This window comes from Polyodon spathula, chromosome 4, assembly GCF_017654505.1.
Source record: "Polyodon spathula isolate WHYD16114869_AA chromosome 4, ASM1765450v1, whole genome shotgun sequence".
Classification (NCBI taxonomy): Eukaryota; Metazoa; Chordata; class Actinopteri; order Acipenseriformes; family Polyodontidae; genus Polyodon; species Polyodon spathula.
The window spans coordinates 9,996,674-10,014,887 of record NC_054537.1 but is presented as its reverse complement, the minus strand read 5'-3'; the positions used below and the strand labels follow the sequence as shown (position 1 = coordinate 10,014,887).

Here is an 18,214-nt window from a genome sequence, read left to right as displayed (position 1 = left end):
AAACCACGTGAGGGATTCAGTGCCTAAGGGGCAGCAGTGTTCATTCCATAGAATCTATTTGGTTTTATTTTGTGCAGACTCATCAAGTACAGTAAAGCAAGTCAATCTGTGGGAAACCACAGTTATTTTAGCAATCTTTCTGTTCAAATCTGCACATTTTAGATCAGGAAACATACAGATTTCCCAATACCATTAACTTTCTTTTAGAAACAAAACTAAGCAGTTTCTTGTTTGCTATAACGAAGGTCATACATAAGTGTTAAATACCCACTTTCTCAGATTGTTGTTTGGCGAATTGAATGTGCTTTACAGAGAGGTTCTGATATAATTTAGGAAATGCAGCACAAACAAAAATATGCATCGCAATCTGCACCAATGAAGCATTTGAACAGGAAGGGCCAAACTCAAATGCAAGAGATAAGCTGACTACTAGCTTGCTCAAATCTGACTTGATCTCTCCAATGGGAACTGTCAAACATAACACTTTTAAAATCTCATAACACTAAGTTAAAATCTCTCAAATACACCACAACCTTATCTCACGTTATTAAATAAAGTACAATAAACTGCTACTGTCAAAAAATCAGGGTTTTAAAAAATAAATAGTACATTTTTTTTAAAGCTAACAGAACATGGATGAGTTTACCTACTGTTCTACTGTTAGCCACCCCCGATGTTGCACTACATAATGTGCCTTTTAGCCTTTTACTTGTAAACAACAAAGCTTCACTAGGGATGCTAATGTACAGTAAAATGAAAAATCCCTACTACTGGTAATACTATACATAACTACTCCACTGTCTGAAACAGACATTTATTCGGCTTACAGATCACAATATAAAGTGGAATGAAGATACTTACAGATCACAATATAAGGTGGAATGAAGATACTTACAGATCACAATATAAAGTGGAATGAAGATACAGATCACTATATAAAGTGGAATGAAGATACTTACAGATCACAATATAAAGTGGAATGAAGATACTTATAGATCACAATATAAAGTGGAATGAAGGTACAGATCACAATATAAAGTGGAATGAAGATACTTACGGATCACCTCATACTTAGCCAGGAACCCCTTAGAAACTACTATATAGTCAGAGTAGAAGTTCAGTAGCATTGGTCCAAAAGTAGTGAATGGACCGGGAATCTGAGAGCCACACAGAGTTGTTATTGGGGTTCCTGTATCTGTGGTCCCACTGTATATCTTCAGTCCATCATAAGCACAGGTTGAATGGGCTGTAATAGAAAGCAAGCAAGTCAACATACTGTACTATGGCTGAGAACATGTAACATTTCAAGTTTATCAGATACACATTTATCATAATCTGTTACAGAGGGAAAAGTGAAACCTAGAAATATTGAGCAATACAAATAAGGTAATATTGTAAGCTCAGCAGTATGTTCTTTATTGTATATATAAATATGTCATTTTATTTAACTGATCATTTGACTCAAACATTCATAGATTCATGCATTGTGCTTTTTTAGCAAAAGGTCAATAAAAGAACAGTATAAAACAACATATAAATAGCATATCTGTACTTAGACAAACACTGAGAGACATGACTGTTGCAGCTGTCAAAATACCAATTTAAGTCTTTATCAATAAAACCACCAATTTATATAAAAAAAAAAAATCATGTTGTGTATTTTTTGTGATATTTCTAAAGCTTGGATAAAGCTGTAATTAAGTAAATACAACATAATTTCCATTTATAACATTATGAATTGCTTGACTGAAAAAATACATGGATTTCAGCTATGCAGAAATCATGATTACAATCCTTACATGATGCAATTGAATCAATCTTATATGTCAGTGTATTTTTGCTTTAAATGGTCAAGGCTATTATGTCAAAGAGGCTGAAGGGCAGTTTTAATGGGTCAGTGCACTTCCACTACCCTTGTGTGAACACTGACACTTATCATGTTCCAGCCTAACCATGGCACAATAGGGTTAAATATAACTGGATGAGGAGCTTTATCAAGGGCAGGGGTGGACAAAGTTGACCCTTCCAATCCAAAGTTGACCCTTTGTTTCCATGTTCATGACCTATATTATTTTCAAATTTGAGCACACCTAGTAGTACTTCTTATAGCCCAAAATGTTTAAATGTCCCGTAGAAAGAAGATTTGAGGATGCTTATTCTCAATTCTCTATTTGCTTATAAATCAAAAGTGTTTATTTATCAAATCCATTCATCAAAAAGGTGCAGGGCACGAACGAGTCCAAACAAGCAAAAAGATAGAATGCCTGCATACTTGTGAAGCTCCACATCTTCTATTTAGTTTATTAAATAAATGTTTTATATTCTGTAAAACAAATATATAAAAGTAGTGGAGAATATGGAGTACTCGTTTTAGATTTCTGGCACAAAAAAAGACAGCGCTTGCCATGGTTTTGTAACAGACAACAAGAACCTTGCTTTTACTTTTGCAGATGTCTTTAATAAACTAATATTATTTAGGGCTTGGTCTTTCACGTGGTTAAAATCAAATCCAACTGCTGGACCTCATTTATTCTTTGGCACCATACATGCTAAAATAAATATACTTCTTGTATTGAGCTTTTTTATAAGCAAAAACCTTCAAAAGTATTAAAACATTGTATCAGTATGTAATGATCATACTTGCCCAAAGCTTACCCCAACTACTATGCTTTATTTATTTAAAACAATGCAATTATTCACATAGTAATCTGACTGGATTCTGTTCATTTCTTGTCTGAACGTGAGATTAAGTTTACATTGATGACATGGTAGTGGTACACAACCAACAGCTATTATATGTACTGTAAATAAAATGAGAACGGAAGGACTCCTGGACTATTCAATTATCCCAGTTTTCCAGAACAACATGCTTTGCAGGAAAGAGATCACAAATTTATGCCATTCAACAGTAGGACGTTTAGCGATCAATTCCAATCCTGAATACTGAAATGTTTAGAATCTTTCAATAACCTTAAACAGCCAAGCACTGTTTTTTAACATTTTTCCCCAAATAAGTAACTGTTTGTGAATTAAGACAGAATTATTGAAACCCAAGATACTTTTCAGTTCTGGTTCAATATGCTATGAAAAAATGTAAGAGTAATATTTAGTTTCATTGAATTAGCACATCATCAATCCAAATAAACTGAATTATGCCTTTCATACTGTACCTAACCCTGTTAAAAGAATTTATTTTGATGGAATTTGATTAAACTGGATGACTGTTTAGTACTCTGTGCACTTAATGGAATTAAAAAGACATTCTGAGCTAGGTGTTACAGATCTGTACAACTGGACAATACAATATACATCTGTTCATTTAATAGACTTTCATTAGTCTGTGATGCATAATACAAGAGAACAAATATGGCCTGCTTTGTCAAGTGAAGAAATGCAAAGGCCAAAGCTTTTAATGATCTGAAAAACCTCTTTCACATTATAATAATGTGTAGGAAATACAGGAACTACTTTGAATATGCAGAATTGTTTTTAGACCATCTGAATCACACCAAGGAGATTTGAAAAGATCAAGAGTGAACACACTTACATTCTACTTGGAAGGTCTCAAAATGCAAGACAACGATTTTCTGATTGCCTGCATCAATGAGGTAATTGCAGTTGCTGTTGACTGGGTAATGCTCTGGGTAGTTGGGTGACACAACACGTCCAACGGGGGCAGTGAAGTTAGCACCACAGCCTGGCAAACATAGAAGAATCAGAAAAGAGGTTAGCACTACCATGTGTTTGCATTTAAAACATATACAGTCAATTCTTCTAAGCATGCATTTCAAGGGACCAGCAAATTCATACTGTCATTTTTATTAAGGTAACATTAACACTGAAATCAAATTTCAATTACAGAACAATGAAAAGTATTATACATTTACAAGTATTGTGCATTTTATTGAAAATACAGTTGTAAGTGAACTTAAAAAGTATACATTGCAAATTGCTGCATTTGAGGTTTCCTCAACATCAGGGTATTGAGCAAATTGGACAAGATGATGACTTGCATCCAGTTTGCTGTTCATAGGCAATGTTTCAACACCTCAACTTTTATCTGCAGGTTTTTACACTTGTACTTGGAAATAGCATGATGCTTGAGCACCATGGCAACTCGAAATGCATCACAAAATCAGTGATCCCAAAATAGCACAATAATACAGAAGAGAGACGCTAATCTGGATGCAAGTGAATAAATTTCCCAGTACCCTTTGCACTCCGCTGTTTGAGTGAGGGCTGTTCGTTTTAGTCATATTGTTTTCCCTTAGGGGATCTCCAAAATAATTAGTACTAACAGGAAATTCGTGTTACATTAATTCATATTACAATAAGTCATTTTCAATAAACAACTGCTAAATTTGGCCAGGTAGAAAATTAGTATTAGGAAATATACCCAATCCCAGTTAGTTTTAATGAGAATTGACTGTATTACAAACAAGTATATAGTCTAAAATGCACTATTCCTTTCCTTTACAAATATTTACCCTGGAGGATCCAACTATGGGAAAACATATAATTTCCAATATGGTTTTGAATGCTATGACTTTGTTTTTTTTTCTGGTGAAGCGATTTTCCAGGGTTACAATGGGATGCTTACACCTTCCCATATGTCCCTCAAAAGTTATTACAGTATCTTCAATATCTACCCATGCAGGAGTAATATTATTATTAAAAAGTTAACTTGGTTGTAGCAAAAAAAATAATTACATACTTCTTAATCTTGATCAAGGAAGTGCAATACAATCTGAAAGCATAGCTTGTAAAAAGCTATTTATTTAACTGAGTGTAGTACCTTATATCTTTTTTTTTTTTTTAAATAAAAATGTATATGTATATTTTTTTTTTTTTTTTAATTAGACATTTGAAACTATAACGATTGGAAGAACACAATTTATTTAATTGACAGATCTTATTTACATAACATCTTTTTACCACACAAAACTAGGGAATTAAGCTACTTGCTTGGTGAACTTCAATATCTGAGGAAATTTCTACTCATTAGTGAAGGGATTCTGAACAAATTTTTCCTTAGTAAGAAGTCGCTTATTATCCTGCCCGTGTACTGGCCTGGATGAACTGCATGTAATAACAGTGCATTTCAAACTATTGTCTGAGAGTCAGGCTTAGAATCTCACAATACAACTGGGTCATTGCCAAGGTATCAAACCTTTACGCTCGCTGAACTCCAAACATTTCATCAAACTGGGAAAAACACAGTATTCCCATTGCTGCCAAGGCATTTAGCCAGCACTTTGTACTCCACAGTCTGGCAAATGAATAAAGGAACAGGAAAGCAAAAACTAATTTAAAAACGTTACATTTTAGTGAGCACCTCTGCTGCTTGGCCCTATATAGTCTAAACAGCATTCCATATGCTTACAGCCTCCTGGCACTACTGCCTGCACCACAAATCATTCTGCACCCCCGTGCTATTGTCCAACCTAGTACTGTTGAAGTCTGTTTTTAGCTGGCATCTTTGGATTCAAGGGGGCAGGTTTGCTGTAAAACAAGGCATATGAGGGTCACTGTGAAGTACGTACGGGTGGTGTACACAGCTGAGAATCCCTTCCCAACCATGCCTTGAGACTGGAACCTAGTAGTTATCACATTGGCTGGAGCAATGAGCGACGCTGGAGCAGCAGTCCCACAGCCTGCTGCCAGCAGCCTTTCATCCACTTCAGCAGGGCCTCCCCACACCTGTGGAGACAGAGGAAGAGACAGAAAGATGGGGTGAGAGGCTATACTCAAAATCTAACAGAACAATGCAGTAAATCTGACTGCCCTTTGCATGCTGCATCAGCGGTTCCTATACCCGCTGGTGCTAATTATTTCCAAAGGTGCCCTGTTTCAATTACAACGTTCTGATCTTCTTTCCCCTGCTGTTTATCTACCTGCACATGATACATGATTATTGAATCCGAATTTTATGACGAACAAGAAATGTTTAAAAGAACAAATTTGTTCAAATGTATTCATAACTATAATTTAAAACATCTAAAATACCTATGACACATAGCATCAGCTCTATATGCCTTCCCCTGCAATACCAACCTTTACATAGCTGCTTTGGCAGAGTCCGCTACTGTCAGGAATCTCAAAATCACTGCTGAAGCTCATTTCCAAATGGTTGCCTTCGTGGGCAATGACCCTCCATGTACACTCACTGTTAGTTGGGAAGTTCTGAGGGTAGCCCGGTGATTTGATAGTACCGCTATCTGCATGGATAGTGCCACCACAGCCTGCAGAAATGTCAAATGCATGCTCATCACTTTATTTCTTTATTTGTTTGATTTATTCATTCATTCTTTAACCAGGAATAAACCCATTGAGACTGAGGCCTCATTTACAAGTGTCCTTGCAAGACAACCAGAACATTTCACATCGTTAAAAACAACATCACCCTAAAAGACAATATCATACATTCAATCTGGGATCAGACACGTTTACACTTTAATAATTCTTGGAACCTACTCATTAAAATAAATGTAATCATTGCTTAGTCATTAGAAACAGTTAAAAATGTATTATAAATATAGACATATAACTGACTGGTTTGCTCTGTTGGTTGCCAGCTATAACCAGCACACTTTCATCTCAATGAACTGAAACAATCCTTCACATCTTCTGTATGACGCATGTGGATTTGCCCAAGCCTGGAATGTTGCACATTTTCACAGTGAATTAATTTTGTTGCAATATCTCCGTTAGTCCAATGTTGTAAAGTTAATGCATTTCTACACTATAAAGGGAAGCACTGAATAAAAACATATTATTGAAAAAACTATTCACTGTCAATGTTTTACACATCCACTATTAATAGGAACCCCTCATAACAGGATGCCTTGCTTTGACAGACATTTTTGACATAGACCTAGCTCTGTATGGGAATGAATCGTCAAGATACTAGGTATTCTGTTAAAAAAAAAAAAAAAAGAAAGAAAAACTGAAATATGCCATACAGTATTTTTTTAATCAATACAACAAAGCCATTGTGATTTTTGGATACAGTAATATTTTATATTGTCCAGCATTCCTTTAAGTATTACTGATTTTCTTCAGTTAAGCTCTAAATGCAAGTACACTTATATGATAAAATCTGAATCTAATCCCTTTGGAATCGAATCCTTGACTCATAACCCTGTAATGTTCCTCCTACCACAGCAATGCAGACTGGGGTTTAATGTCTCTTGATAGCCCCAGAGAGACTTAAATAAGAGTAATTTCTAAAAGGTCAGCAATCCATGATGTCATGAGGCTGGTCTTGCCATTGTGCTGCTATTTCAAACTAATGCTCTTCAGATTGAAGGGAATACATGTATTTTAAAAAAATCAAGCGGGTCATGAAATACCTTTTTCATTTTCCACTCAAACACAGTAAAGACAACAAGCTGAGATCATGTGCAAATGAACATGTGTGTCATCAACACAGTGTAGAGGAATCAACATATATACACTGGGAGTTTGGAGTTGTGAAATGTAGTAAAAGTGAACAGAACTCACAGTTTATGGGCATACAAACAGCAGACAGCACTGACTTTCAAGATCTGCTTTTGATCAAAGTATGTTACCCTAAATGTGCATTATGAGTGTATTTTAAATTTGGGGTGAGATATCTTCAGATTAATTTGTCACCTCTTTACTAATAGTTTAGATACCTCATTGATAAAGTATCCTCAAAGACTGTGTCTATACTGAAAGACTGTGACTGTTCATTCTTCCTGTTACACGTTGATAACATGTTGTCTAAAAAAAACTACTGGTTACCGGTAACTGTTTTCTCACACATGTGGTGCAAAGACATTTAAATAATGCAGCGTGTGCTTTTTTGACAATAAGTAAGCTAAACATAGGTTGCATGGCAGGTCCTGTGTGCATGCAAAATAAGAGCTTTTGGTATTCATGAAACATATTTAAAAACACCCTCTAACTTCACAGACTGTTTGTAAACAATATGAAATAAAATGTTACTTTTGTGAATAAGATTTGCATTACCTGATGAATCTGTTGTCCAAGTTGCATAGAATCCACCTGCTTGAACACTGTGGTCAGAGATAAACACCACCACAAGTTTGTTAGAGCCTGATTGGATAGTTCCAGGTGAGTTGGTACCGCAGTACTGTCCAATCACAGGTGATCCTGAGGAGCCACCATTCATTATAGTCACAGAGTCCCACCTACACTCCGTGTGTGGCTCCACATCAAAGTAGCTGAAAGTGAGCTGGGGAAAAAAAAAAAAGAGTTACATTTAGTGATTATTATGTACATTTGTAAAATGTTTAGGTCCATTATCTGTATTGAGAAAGCCCAAGTGAAGAAGGTGCATAATGGGTGATTAAAATAATCTCTGTTCATGCTTAAAGCAAAGTTCCCTTAATTAAGTCCCCTTTTTCATTTATTTGACTGCTACTTCAGCACAATGAATAAGGATACTGATTCTTCCACCCTGAACAAGTGAGAACTTCAGTGCATTGATGATTTTCCAAATAGTTAGGCTGAGAAACTAAAACTGAAAGACGGGGAACCAATAGATACATATTTTCTTTGTGAAAACGAATCACTTACTAGTTCAATTTAAACAAAATAATGTTATATTTTAAACTGCTTTGCTCAAACAGCATCCATAATTTAGATATACTGTAATCATAGTAAACATGGTAAGCAACATTAGTCTGCCTAACCAAGTAACTAATCCGTAAACTAACTCAAAAATTATAAAACAATCTGTTTTGAAGAGGAAAAAAAAAAAAAACTCACAGTTATAGTGTGGCCTTCAGGTGCCTCCAGTAACCATGCACAGCGGTTCACGTTGTCATAAGGACTTGGGTAGCTGGGGCTCGTAACAACTCCACTTACTCCCGTCTGCAAACCACCACAGCCTGAGAGACAGAGATGGACACACAGTAGCAGTGATGCCTCTTCTGGGAACACTGGTCACAGCAACTCTAGTTTTAACTCTAATTGCTCAGGTTTTTTGTGATGATTTTAGTACATTTGACATTGAACAGTACACTGTATTGGAGCTTTGAAGAGGACATCTAAATGTTAAACAATGTAAAAACATATTAGCACCATATATGTAAGTACACAGTTGTATCAGAAAAGGGTTAGGGTCATATCAGGCAAAATAGTTTACACATTAAGTACATTTTAACTATGCATAATAACATTGTAATTTTCTAAGTAACTACTATGTAAATACACAGTAATTAGACATACTTATATTGCTGCTGCAGTATACTGGGCCTCCTTATAAAAGGGAGCACTGTATAAACACTAGCAGTATGTAGAAAAAGCAGTATTTTTTTATTTACCTGTAAATGCATATTTGGCATGGAACCCAATATCCCCCATAGTGTAGTCAGACAAGAAGTGCACCCAAATCTGAGGGGCATAAACAACCAGCGGCACTGCGGGGACAGACTGTCCACAGAACCGGGCTAGTAACTCCCCATTAGCATCGCCTGGGACAGACATAACATGAAAGTAATTTACATTTTGAAGCATTTTCACTTTGTAGATTGAAGAGACATAAAGAAGCAAGCACACACATTTTTTATCTGTGATGTACTTTGGCTTTGCCTGCTTTCCTCAAGGGATTCGGAACAGGTGTCTTCTGAAATGCCCTTACATTTAGCAGTATTACAGAACTGGTGTAACTCACCGAATCTGAACTCAATGTAGTCCCAATCACAGGTTTGGTGGTGCTCCAGGTGAAAGTCATCAAAACTAATGGATATGGAGGAGTTCAAGTGAGACGGGTTCTGGATGATCCATTCACAGTTCAGGTTATTGCCGTAGCTACTCTCACCATCATACCCAGGAGAGGTGAAATTCCCCCCATCGGGAACATTCAAGATACCGCCGCAAACTATAACACAACAACAAGGAAAAGAGGCGATTGTTTAAATGTGCAAACACTGTTTAAAACAGGTTAATCTGACAAGCTAATTCACTGTACAACAATAGAAGCGAGTATGTTTTTTTTTTCCACACACAGTAACCATTAGATTTTCCATTTCAGAAGCCGTTTGGGAAGCAATCATGTTTTAATAGTCACCAGGTTGATACATTACAATCTGCAGGACTGATGCACGCTGACAGCTTTCTTGAAGTCTGTCTTCCACAGTAAGATGCTGATTGCGCACTTACCAGCTTCTTCATCTGAAGAGTAGTCTGCACTAAAACCACCATTGGAAACGGAAGCATCTGTGACAAAGACCACTGCCATGGTGTTTCCTGATGACTTCACTTGTGTTCCAGAATCTACTTCTCCACAGTACCTTACCAGCATGGGAGCGCTGAGAAGTATGCCATTATATACCTGATGGAAAAGGAACATGTACAATAAAAAGTACATGGACCAAAGGGTAAGTATACAAACCACTAAAGTTAGTTCATGTGAAATAATTTGCATTCGCTTGGGTTTTTTGGTAGTTAATTGCATTTAATTAGGTACAAATTTAAAACAACCACAAACTTAAATTAAAAGAAGATAACTCTGTGCTCCATAGAAATGGGATGGAAAGCAATAAAGAAGGGAGGGAAACACTAATGCAAGAAATCATTCCATTATTCATGGTATTTATTTTTTTAAATCTGATGCCCCACTGGACTGGGTAATATATACAGTATATCTCCTTCGGTCACATAATGCATAATGTTTTAATATTGTGAAAAAAATCAAATAATGCATTATAAAGTAGATATAGTTAGGAATCATAACATGGTATGATTATACACACAGTGACTGAAGTTGATATGCTATTTAATGGATTCCTTACAGCATAATTTCTTACAGAGGTAAAGATCTTTAATCTATATTTAACGCTGTCTAATGCTATTTACTCCACTGACTTACAAGAACATGTACAATGTGATAACAGCAGCAGCTTTGCTCGTACTTACAGCTACATAATCATAGTTGCAGTTCTGATGCTCTTCTATTCGCAGGTCATTGATGGTGAGGGTCACCCGTCTGCCCTCTGGCACAGTGATTCTCCATTCACACACCCGGCTGTGTGGGTACAGGTTCGGGTAGTTGGGAGAGGTGATCGTTCCAGACGCTGCATTGAGGTCACCTCCACACTCTAGAGAGGATAGAGTTTGAGTTCAAGCTAGGTTGTAACTGAGTCTTTTGCGATAGTACCAATGTATAAATGCAGATATAGATATAAACATTAAACACATATAAGATATAAAAATGATATAAAAAGCAGCAAAATCTCTTTTTTTTAAAATCCTTTAATGCGCAATCATGAGGTATTTCAGTTGTTATGGCAGCCATTCTAGTCAAGAAACAATCAATAAAGGACCTGATTTGAATCAAGGCTTTGTACTGAGCCTTACGTGAATACTACTGGTCTAAAGGCACAGTAATACCCACCTTCAACACTGGCATCAAATCGCAGACTAAACCCTGAGGCACTAACAGAAGCATCACTGACAAATTTCACATAGGCATAGCTGTCAGATGTGTCTACAGGAGAGGGTAGATTGTTCCCACAGTGTTTACCCAAAAGTCGCCCTGTGTAACAGAGAAAGGAGTTACCATTTCAAAACCAATTGCAATTCTAGCTTAGCAACAGGGTAACATGTGGACTCACTCAGAAGGAAAGTTTTGAGCTTAGCGAGGCTGTCGAGAGTACAATTCAGTCGACGATTCAGGTTAAAACCTTTACAAAATTGTTAACTACAACAGGACTGGGAAAGTCTAAAAGTTACATAAGATAGGTGCAGTGAATGAGTAAGAGTGGAATAGCATCACTGAACAGAAAAAGGGCAGACAGACCTTTCAGGGCTAATGTCTGTTTCAGAGCTAATCTCTTCCAAATGTGTACGTCATGTAAAATGCTAAACTAGTTTCAAAGGCAACACTTACCAGTTGCATTGTGCTCTCTGACCTCCACATAATCATTACTGCAGTCTGTAGAAGCCTGGAGGTCCAGTGCTGTAAAGCTTATTGTGAGATAGTGGCCAGTTGGTCCCTGTAGGTACCACTCACACTGAGAATTATCAGGGTAATTGCTTTCAGGATGTCCAGGACTGTGCAAAATACCACTTTGTCCAACCAGCCTGCCGCCACAAGTTGCTGTAACAAAAATAATTTAAAAATAAAATAAAAACATGAGTGGATTGCATTTCATTGTTTTAACTACTTTGCTGAATCTGATTAATTAAATGTGTTATTATCATCATTAGGTGTATTGGGGCCTTGATAAACATGAGCCCTTCAACCTCTTTGGTTGTTATTGATTTGTTCTGAAAACTTTTGTTAGTTAATGTTAGTGATGGTGAGTCTTTGCTGGAATAGGCACATAACTAAATGTCTAAGAAATGCATAGTTCAAAAGGCAAGCCCATGGGTGAAGCGTCATATAGGTGTCCAGCAATTGTCTTCACTTTACCTATGGAATACTTGGCTCTGAATCCCTTGTGTGTGACACTGCTGTCAGTGCGGAATCGGAGGTACATGACAGAACCCGTGGATTTCTGGGTGGAGGGGTGTTCCTGTCCACAGATCTTGGCAATCAGAGGGGCGTTGGAGCTCGCACCGTCACGCAATTCCAGATAATCATATGAACAGCTATGACAGAGGGAAACAAGTTTAACCATTTTCAACAAGGACACTCAACAGAGCATGTTTCTACAAAAGACAAGTGCACCCTGCTATACAGCTTGCTATTGCTATACTGTACAAATGCAACATATACACATATTTTAACTCGAAAATTCTAGCACTAAAATCTACCCTAGTATGATGAAATATGTTTATGATCTAATGCTGAAGTACTAAATAAAACTAAATAAAATACTAAATAAAAATGTGCATTATATATATATATATTTTTTTTTTAATATAGTTTTCACTAGTTTATTGATCTGCTGTTTTGAGTAGATTTATCTCTCCTATGCTACTATAGTGGTATGCAATTTTGAGTGAATTTACCTTTCCCAGACCAGTTTACTGCCTGCAGTGTTGGAAGAGTTAATATTGATGTTATGGATGTATCATCATAACAAAACCAGCTAGCCCGACCTATGCATCTATTTTATTGTGCGCATTTTGAATTGTGTGAGTTTACTCATTTTCATGCTGTTTCTGCTGAACTTGATTCAGTGCCATTTTGCATGTCGCCTGGTTACCTGCTGCAGTGCTCTATAAAAGGCTTTTAAATCTGTCTCACTGGAAATGGAGGAGAAACACTACCAAGTCATAAACAATAACCATTTGTATTCCTCTCTTGAGGAATGTTCTTTTATATGTTATTTGTTCATTTCCCCAGTCATACTTAGTAATAACATTCTATACCGCAAACCTGATGCATTCCATAACTTCCAAAAAACAGCAAATAGTGTACAATTTAATCACAATATGTTATAAAAGACTGTTACAGTCTAAATGATAGTAGATCTAAATGCCACTTTCATTTAACTCCCACAACTACAACACATTCTGCCATTTTTGCATACTTTGTCAGATCTCAGATTTTCAGACCTGCCCCTAAAATATGTCTCTTTGTATTTAGATGTGCCTCTGTTTAGATCAATTACATTTCCCAGTTGTATCTATAGACGTTCATGTCTCTTCAGACAGGCCCCAACCCCAGCAGCAGCCCTTCCTAAACTCCCCAAGAACAGTATACAGTGACACCCTTCAAAGATTTGAAGTGAAAGCTCTTTTTTTTTTTTTGCAGGCATCAAATCATCAAGTAACCTGAGCTACTTCATGAACAACAGGGGATTGGGAAAGTCTACCAGATTCTCTTATACTGTGCTTGGAAGTCTGTATCTTTTTTCTAAACCAGGTATCAGGTTTCTTAATCCATACCAATTCCAGAAATATAGAAAATGATCCATGAATGTTCATATTGTTCCATTAATTGTCTTATTGTTCATACAGAAGCTCCAGACTGGCCCTGTATAGATGTTGGTACCTGGCTGTAGGCTCGATGTAGAACTCGCCCTCGAAGTCCAGTTGAACAGCTTCTCCGTTGGGGACAGTGATGGTCCAGGAGCAGTCCACATTCTGGGGGTAGTTGTTGGGATAGTTGGGGGATGTGATATATCCAGATGGGTCAGAATCACTTATATAAATGTTTCCTCCACATGCTGTGAAAATAACATAGGTAACAGTTTAGCCCCTGTATTGATCTCAGAATTTATAAACTACATGGGCTGACAAGCACTTTGCATTTGGTTTCAGTGGCATTATTTATAGTTTTTTTTTTTTTTTTTTTTAAAGCATTGCATTTAGCTATTTGGCCCGAAGAGTTATTTACATGATGTGAAATGCATATAGGAATGGATATTGTTCCCAGCCACTTACCCAGGCTCAGAGCCTCGTATGTGAGTTTGAAGCCCGGGCCCTCGTTGGAGTTGTCAGAGATGAAGCGAAGGAAGAGCTGGTTGTCTGTGGTGTGCATGGTAGAGGGTGTAGCTGAACCACAGTAACGACCATTCTCACTGCTAGAGCCCAGAGGTGGAGAAGAGGCATCAGGGCCATTCCTCAACTATGGAAAAAACAAAACAAAACCGATATATAGTGCTAGTTATCAATGTTAGTTTAAGTCAGTTCTCTTTTTGATGAAATGCTAATAACATCATTCAGAGGTGGATATGGATAGTACTGGTCATACAGTAAGTCTTGTTTTAAACAGTGACAATGACGATTTGTGTATTTGCCAGTTTACCTCTAGATAGTCTCCACTGCTGCAAGCTGTACCGAAACCTTGAATCTGGAATGGCTGTTCAAAGTGTACCGCTACAGTGAGTCCGCTGGTCACAGCCACGTGCCAGGAGCAGCTCAGGTTAGGAGTGTAAGTCTGGGGGTAGTTGGGAGATGTGAGAACACCTCTGTCAGCATGCAGAAGACCACCACAGCCTAATAGGAAGGCAAGATATGCGTTAAGCTGAGAATTCTGAACATACATGAAAGTGTGGGAGAAATCAATTGCTTGTTAACCTACTTTGGCCCCCATTTGCATTATCACCCACAGATTAAACTTGTTGGTGTTCACACATATCAAACGTTTCAGTCAGTTATACTGTGCTGTAAATAGTGGGTTGTCAGGGTTAAAAGTTGAGTAGTCATTTGGAACATATCCCAACTCCTACTGAGTATTAGCCTTTGTGTGGATGAAGACTAGGTCAGTCATTTAATTGCTTTGGGGAATCCCCCATTTGAGTAGTATCAAACTCATCATGATCAAGTTTAATAAGATATTAGTTACAATGTGTAATACAACCACTACTTCCATAACCCCTACGCAGACAAAAGCAGTAGCTCCAAGGTTCCAACTTTGCTCCACTGGCCATCCACTATGATACATGGTCTCACTAATGAGGTGAAAGAATCCCAGACAATGAGGTTCCCACAGCATCGTTCTGGTAGACTGCACGCCTCTGGGATCGTCATCAAGCAAACAAATGCAGCATAACATGCTATTGTCAGTGCAGCTCTCCTGTAATGTAGCTCCCTGTAATGCAGTAGAGGTAGCCTAAGCTTACTCTTGTGGTAGGAGGCGTTGAACCCTCCCCCGGAATAGCTGCCATCAGCAGTAAACCGAATGAACATGGCATCACCAGTAGATCGGATTGGTCCAGGGAGCTCTCTACCACAAACAGTGGCCAGTAATGGTGACATGTTGGTTTCCCCTAAAAAAAAAAAGGTTGTTTTGACAATGCTGATTTGACGATATTTTGTAACAATCCAAGTACTTTTCAACAGGGTTCTGGACCTTGGTTCTTACTTTCTACAAGATAGGGGTCTGACTACATTTCAGTCTAATTTGCGAAGAGTGCTCATTATTGCAATGACGTCCCTAAATAGTTGAGTGTCTTTACTATTATTCTCAAACAGTTATGCTACAAGCACTTTGTAAGAAGAAGCTTTGATAATCTAGCCTGTAAAGTTCTTAGAAACACCAATTCCTAAGAGGAACTTTTCCAGTTAAAACCTGAGGATACAAGTTGAATCATTTCCCATTAGCTGCACTTTTAATAATTCCCTATAAAACATTAAATTTGTTGAAGTGTGTTTCTTTCACCAAGCAGAGACTGAGTTAAGGGGTGAGAACTGCATCCGAGGTTACAAGTCAAGGTCATGCTCAGTCTTACCATCTCTGATGACGAGACTGTCGTAGAGACAGCTGCTGTGGGATTCGATATCGACAGAAAGGATATTGAGCTCGACAGTGGAGTCTGGAGAGCGAATAACCCAGGTGCACTCCAGGTCATTCTGATAGTCACTGGGCCAGCCGGGAGAGAAGAGGAAAGAGGGGGAGTCCCCGGTCATGAGAACGCCTCCACAGGCACCTGAAAAACAACAGGTACACACGAATCGAATCAGTGATTTAATGACAGGAATGTCTTGGGTTTGTTTCTTAAATTAGAGGGCCCTTAACCGTCTTGTAACATTGCACCTAGAATTTACATTCATGTCCTACATCTTAAACATTGAGCGCTTACTACAAAAAGACACCTCACTGCTTCACAACCATTTGGAAACGCCAATTAGACTATATATGTACATTGTAATTTATTGATAGAATGATATTCAATTTCTGTAGCATTTATTTAAATGTTTATTTATACAGATGTGTGACTGTGTTGTTATTACTAAAGTCATTACTATGGTTAGTACTAAAGAAGGGGCCATTTAAAAAAAGTTAGTAGCAATACAACCCTGGAGTCTGATATATGATCACTAAAAACTCCTGTTCTCAAAATAAGTCTTCAGTTCCCCCAACCCTGTAAATGTTGATGTTGCTTCTCTGTGTTTTCAGCCAGTATACACAAATAAACATCAGCAGCTTAACAGGTAGTTGAGATGGAGAGCACAAGTATGGCAATGTACTGTCATAAAACTCCATTAACAATACAGCTGTGCTCAAAACAACCTCTGCCTCCTGTTCAAGTTTGCATTGGTTGTAAGTGTAAGTGCAATAAAACATGCATTGCTTGTACAGCAGCTTTTGTCCATCACACAATAAAACATGCAGGCAGACCTGGGGCTATGGTGGGTAAGGTCCCAGAGGCCTCAACCGCAAGCCACTCCAGCATGAAGCCCCTCCCACTGACATAGTCATCGGACTGAAACTCCAGAGTCATGGAGCTGCCCGAGCTGCTGACAGGAGGAGGGGGGTGGAGCCCACAGAACTTCCCCAGCTGGTAAGAATGGACATTAGGGCCATCAAAGATCTGCAGAGAAAAGGAAAGCCGTGTTTTATTCAGGAGTAATAGACCTTGGGTGGGTCAAGCCAGGGTCAGCCATTTTATTTTTATTTAGGGGGAAGATCCCCCTCTTAACGACCCAGGACATGTGGATCAAAACAATGGTAAAACAATTGATCAAGTATAATAGATATTTGTTACAATACGTTGCGCAGAGGGAGCTTGTAGTGAGAATAGTATTAAAACCAGGAATCAACCACAAAGTGTCTGCATGTTTTAATGTTTTCTGAAAACAAAAAAGCCAAAAAAGATAACAAAAAAAAGATGTATTTATAAGTTTTGGAAGATGACTTGAACCCAGACACCAATGAAGTATAATCTAGTGAATGGGACATTTCAGAAAATCAAGACATCTCTGATATCTGTACACAGTAGTATACAAAGGCAATTTCCTATTCCTGTACTGCTGCAATTCCAATTGAAGAAAAGAGTTAAAATACTATTTAAAGCACGGACCTTCAGCTTGTCAAAGTAACATTCGTACGTGTCCTCAACATCCATCTCTAAGATCCAAACCCGGATGAAATAGTCAGCATCGACTGTGATGGTCCAGCGATAGTCTGCATTGCTGGGGTAATCCCTTGGCCAAAGTGGAGAGGCAATCTGTCCTGCTGATCCGGTAATCTCATTTCCGTACACTGCAGTAAGAAACACCAGGTACGATGACAATAAAATATCAACACTGTTTATTTATTTTTTAACCCCTGGAACAGTGACTAGGATCTGGGTTGGCAAGTGCAAGATAGCCATTCATCCTCGTCCTGCTGATCCAAAAGCTGGGTTAGGAACACTGAAGCCTATGTACTGTATAAGGATTACATGGAATTATTGTATAGCAACTGATCTGCTAGTATAACATGGTTTGGAAATACTAGTTACTGATGTGTTAAAACATAAGAACTATGTTATTGTGACTGTAAAAAAATACTCTAAATGTTACAATACTTTACTATATGTGTACATGTATTTTAGTATATGCA

At 37.8% G+C, this 18,214-nt stretch overlaps 1 protein-coding gene across 1 annotated transcript in view; it reads right to left on the bottom strand.

Moving 5' to 3' along the window:
• LOC121313758 (cubilin-like) overlaps positions 1-18,214 on the bottom strand; it is an 88,090-nt gene that overhangs the window by 16,791 nt on the left and 53,085 nt on the right. The window contains exons 36-55 of the mRNA XM_041246560.1: positions 17,691-17,872; positions 17,009-17,201; positions 16,119-16,316; positions 15,510-15,656; positions 14,693-14,883; positions 14,329-14,512; positions 13,937-14,111; positions 12,407-12,585; positions 11,882-12,091; positions 11,387-11,527; positions 10,909-11,090; positions 10,153-10,324; positions 9,665-9,871; positions 9,315-9,464; positions 8,758-8,879; positions 7,996-8,221; positions 6,055-6,242; positions 5,544-5,700; positions 3,548-3,697; positions 1,058-1,246 (exon numbers count right to left, since the gene is read on the bottom strand). Coding sequence (XP_041102494.1) covers positions 1,058-1,246; positions 3,548-3,697; positions 5,544-5,700; positions 6,055-6,242; positions 7,996-8,221; positions 8,758-8,879; positions 9,315-9,464; positions 9,665-9,871; positions 10,153-10,324; positions 10,909-11,090; positions 11,387-11,527; positions 11,882-12,091; positions 12,407-12,585; positions 13,937-14,111; positions 14,329-14,512; positions 14,693-14,883; positions 15,510-15,656; positions 16,119-16,316; positions 17,009-17,201; positions 17,691-17,872 — 3,543 coding nt within the window. The remainder of the gene's footprint in view (positions 1-1,057; positions 1,247-3,547; positions 3,698-5,543; positions 5,701-6,054; positions 6,243-7,995; positions 8,222-8,757; positions 8,880-9,314; positions 9,465-9,664; positions 9,872-10,152; positions 10,325-10,908; positions 11,091-11,386; positions 11,528-11,881; positions 12,092-12,406; positions 12,586-13,936; positions 14,112-14,328; positions 14,513-14,692; positions 14,884-15,509; positions 15,657-16,118; positions 16,317-17,008; positions 17,202-17,690; positions 17,873-18,214) is intronic.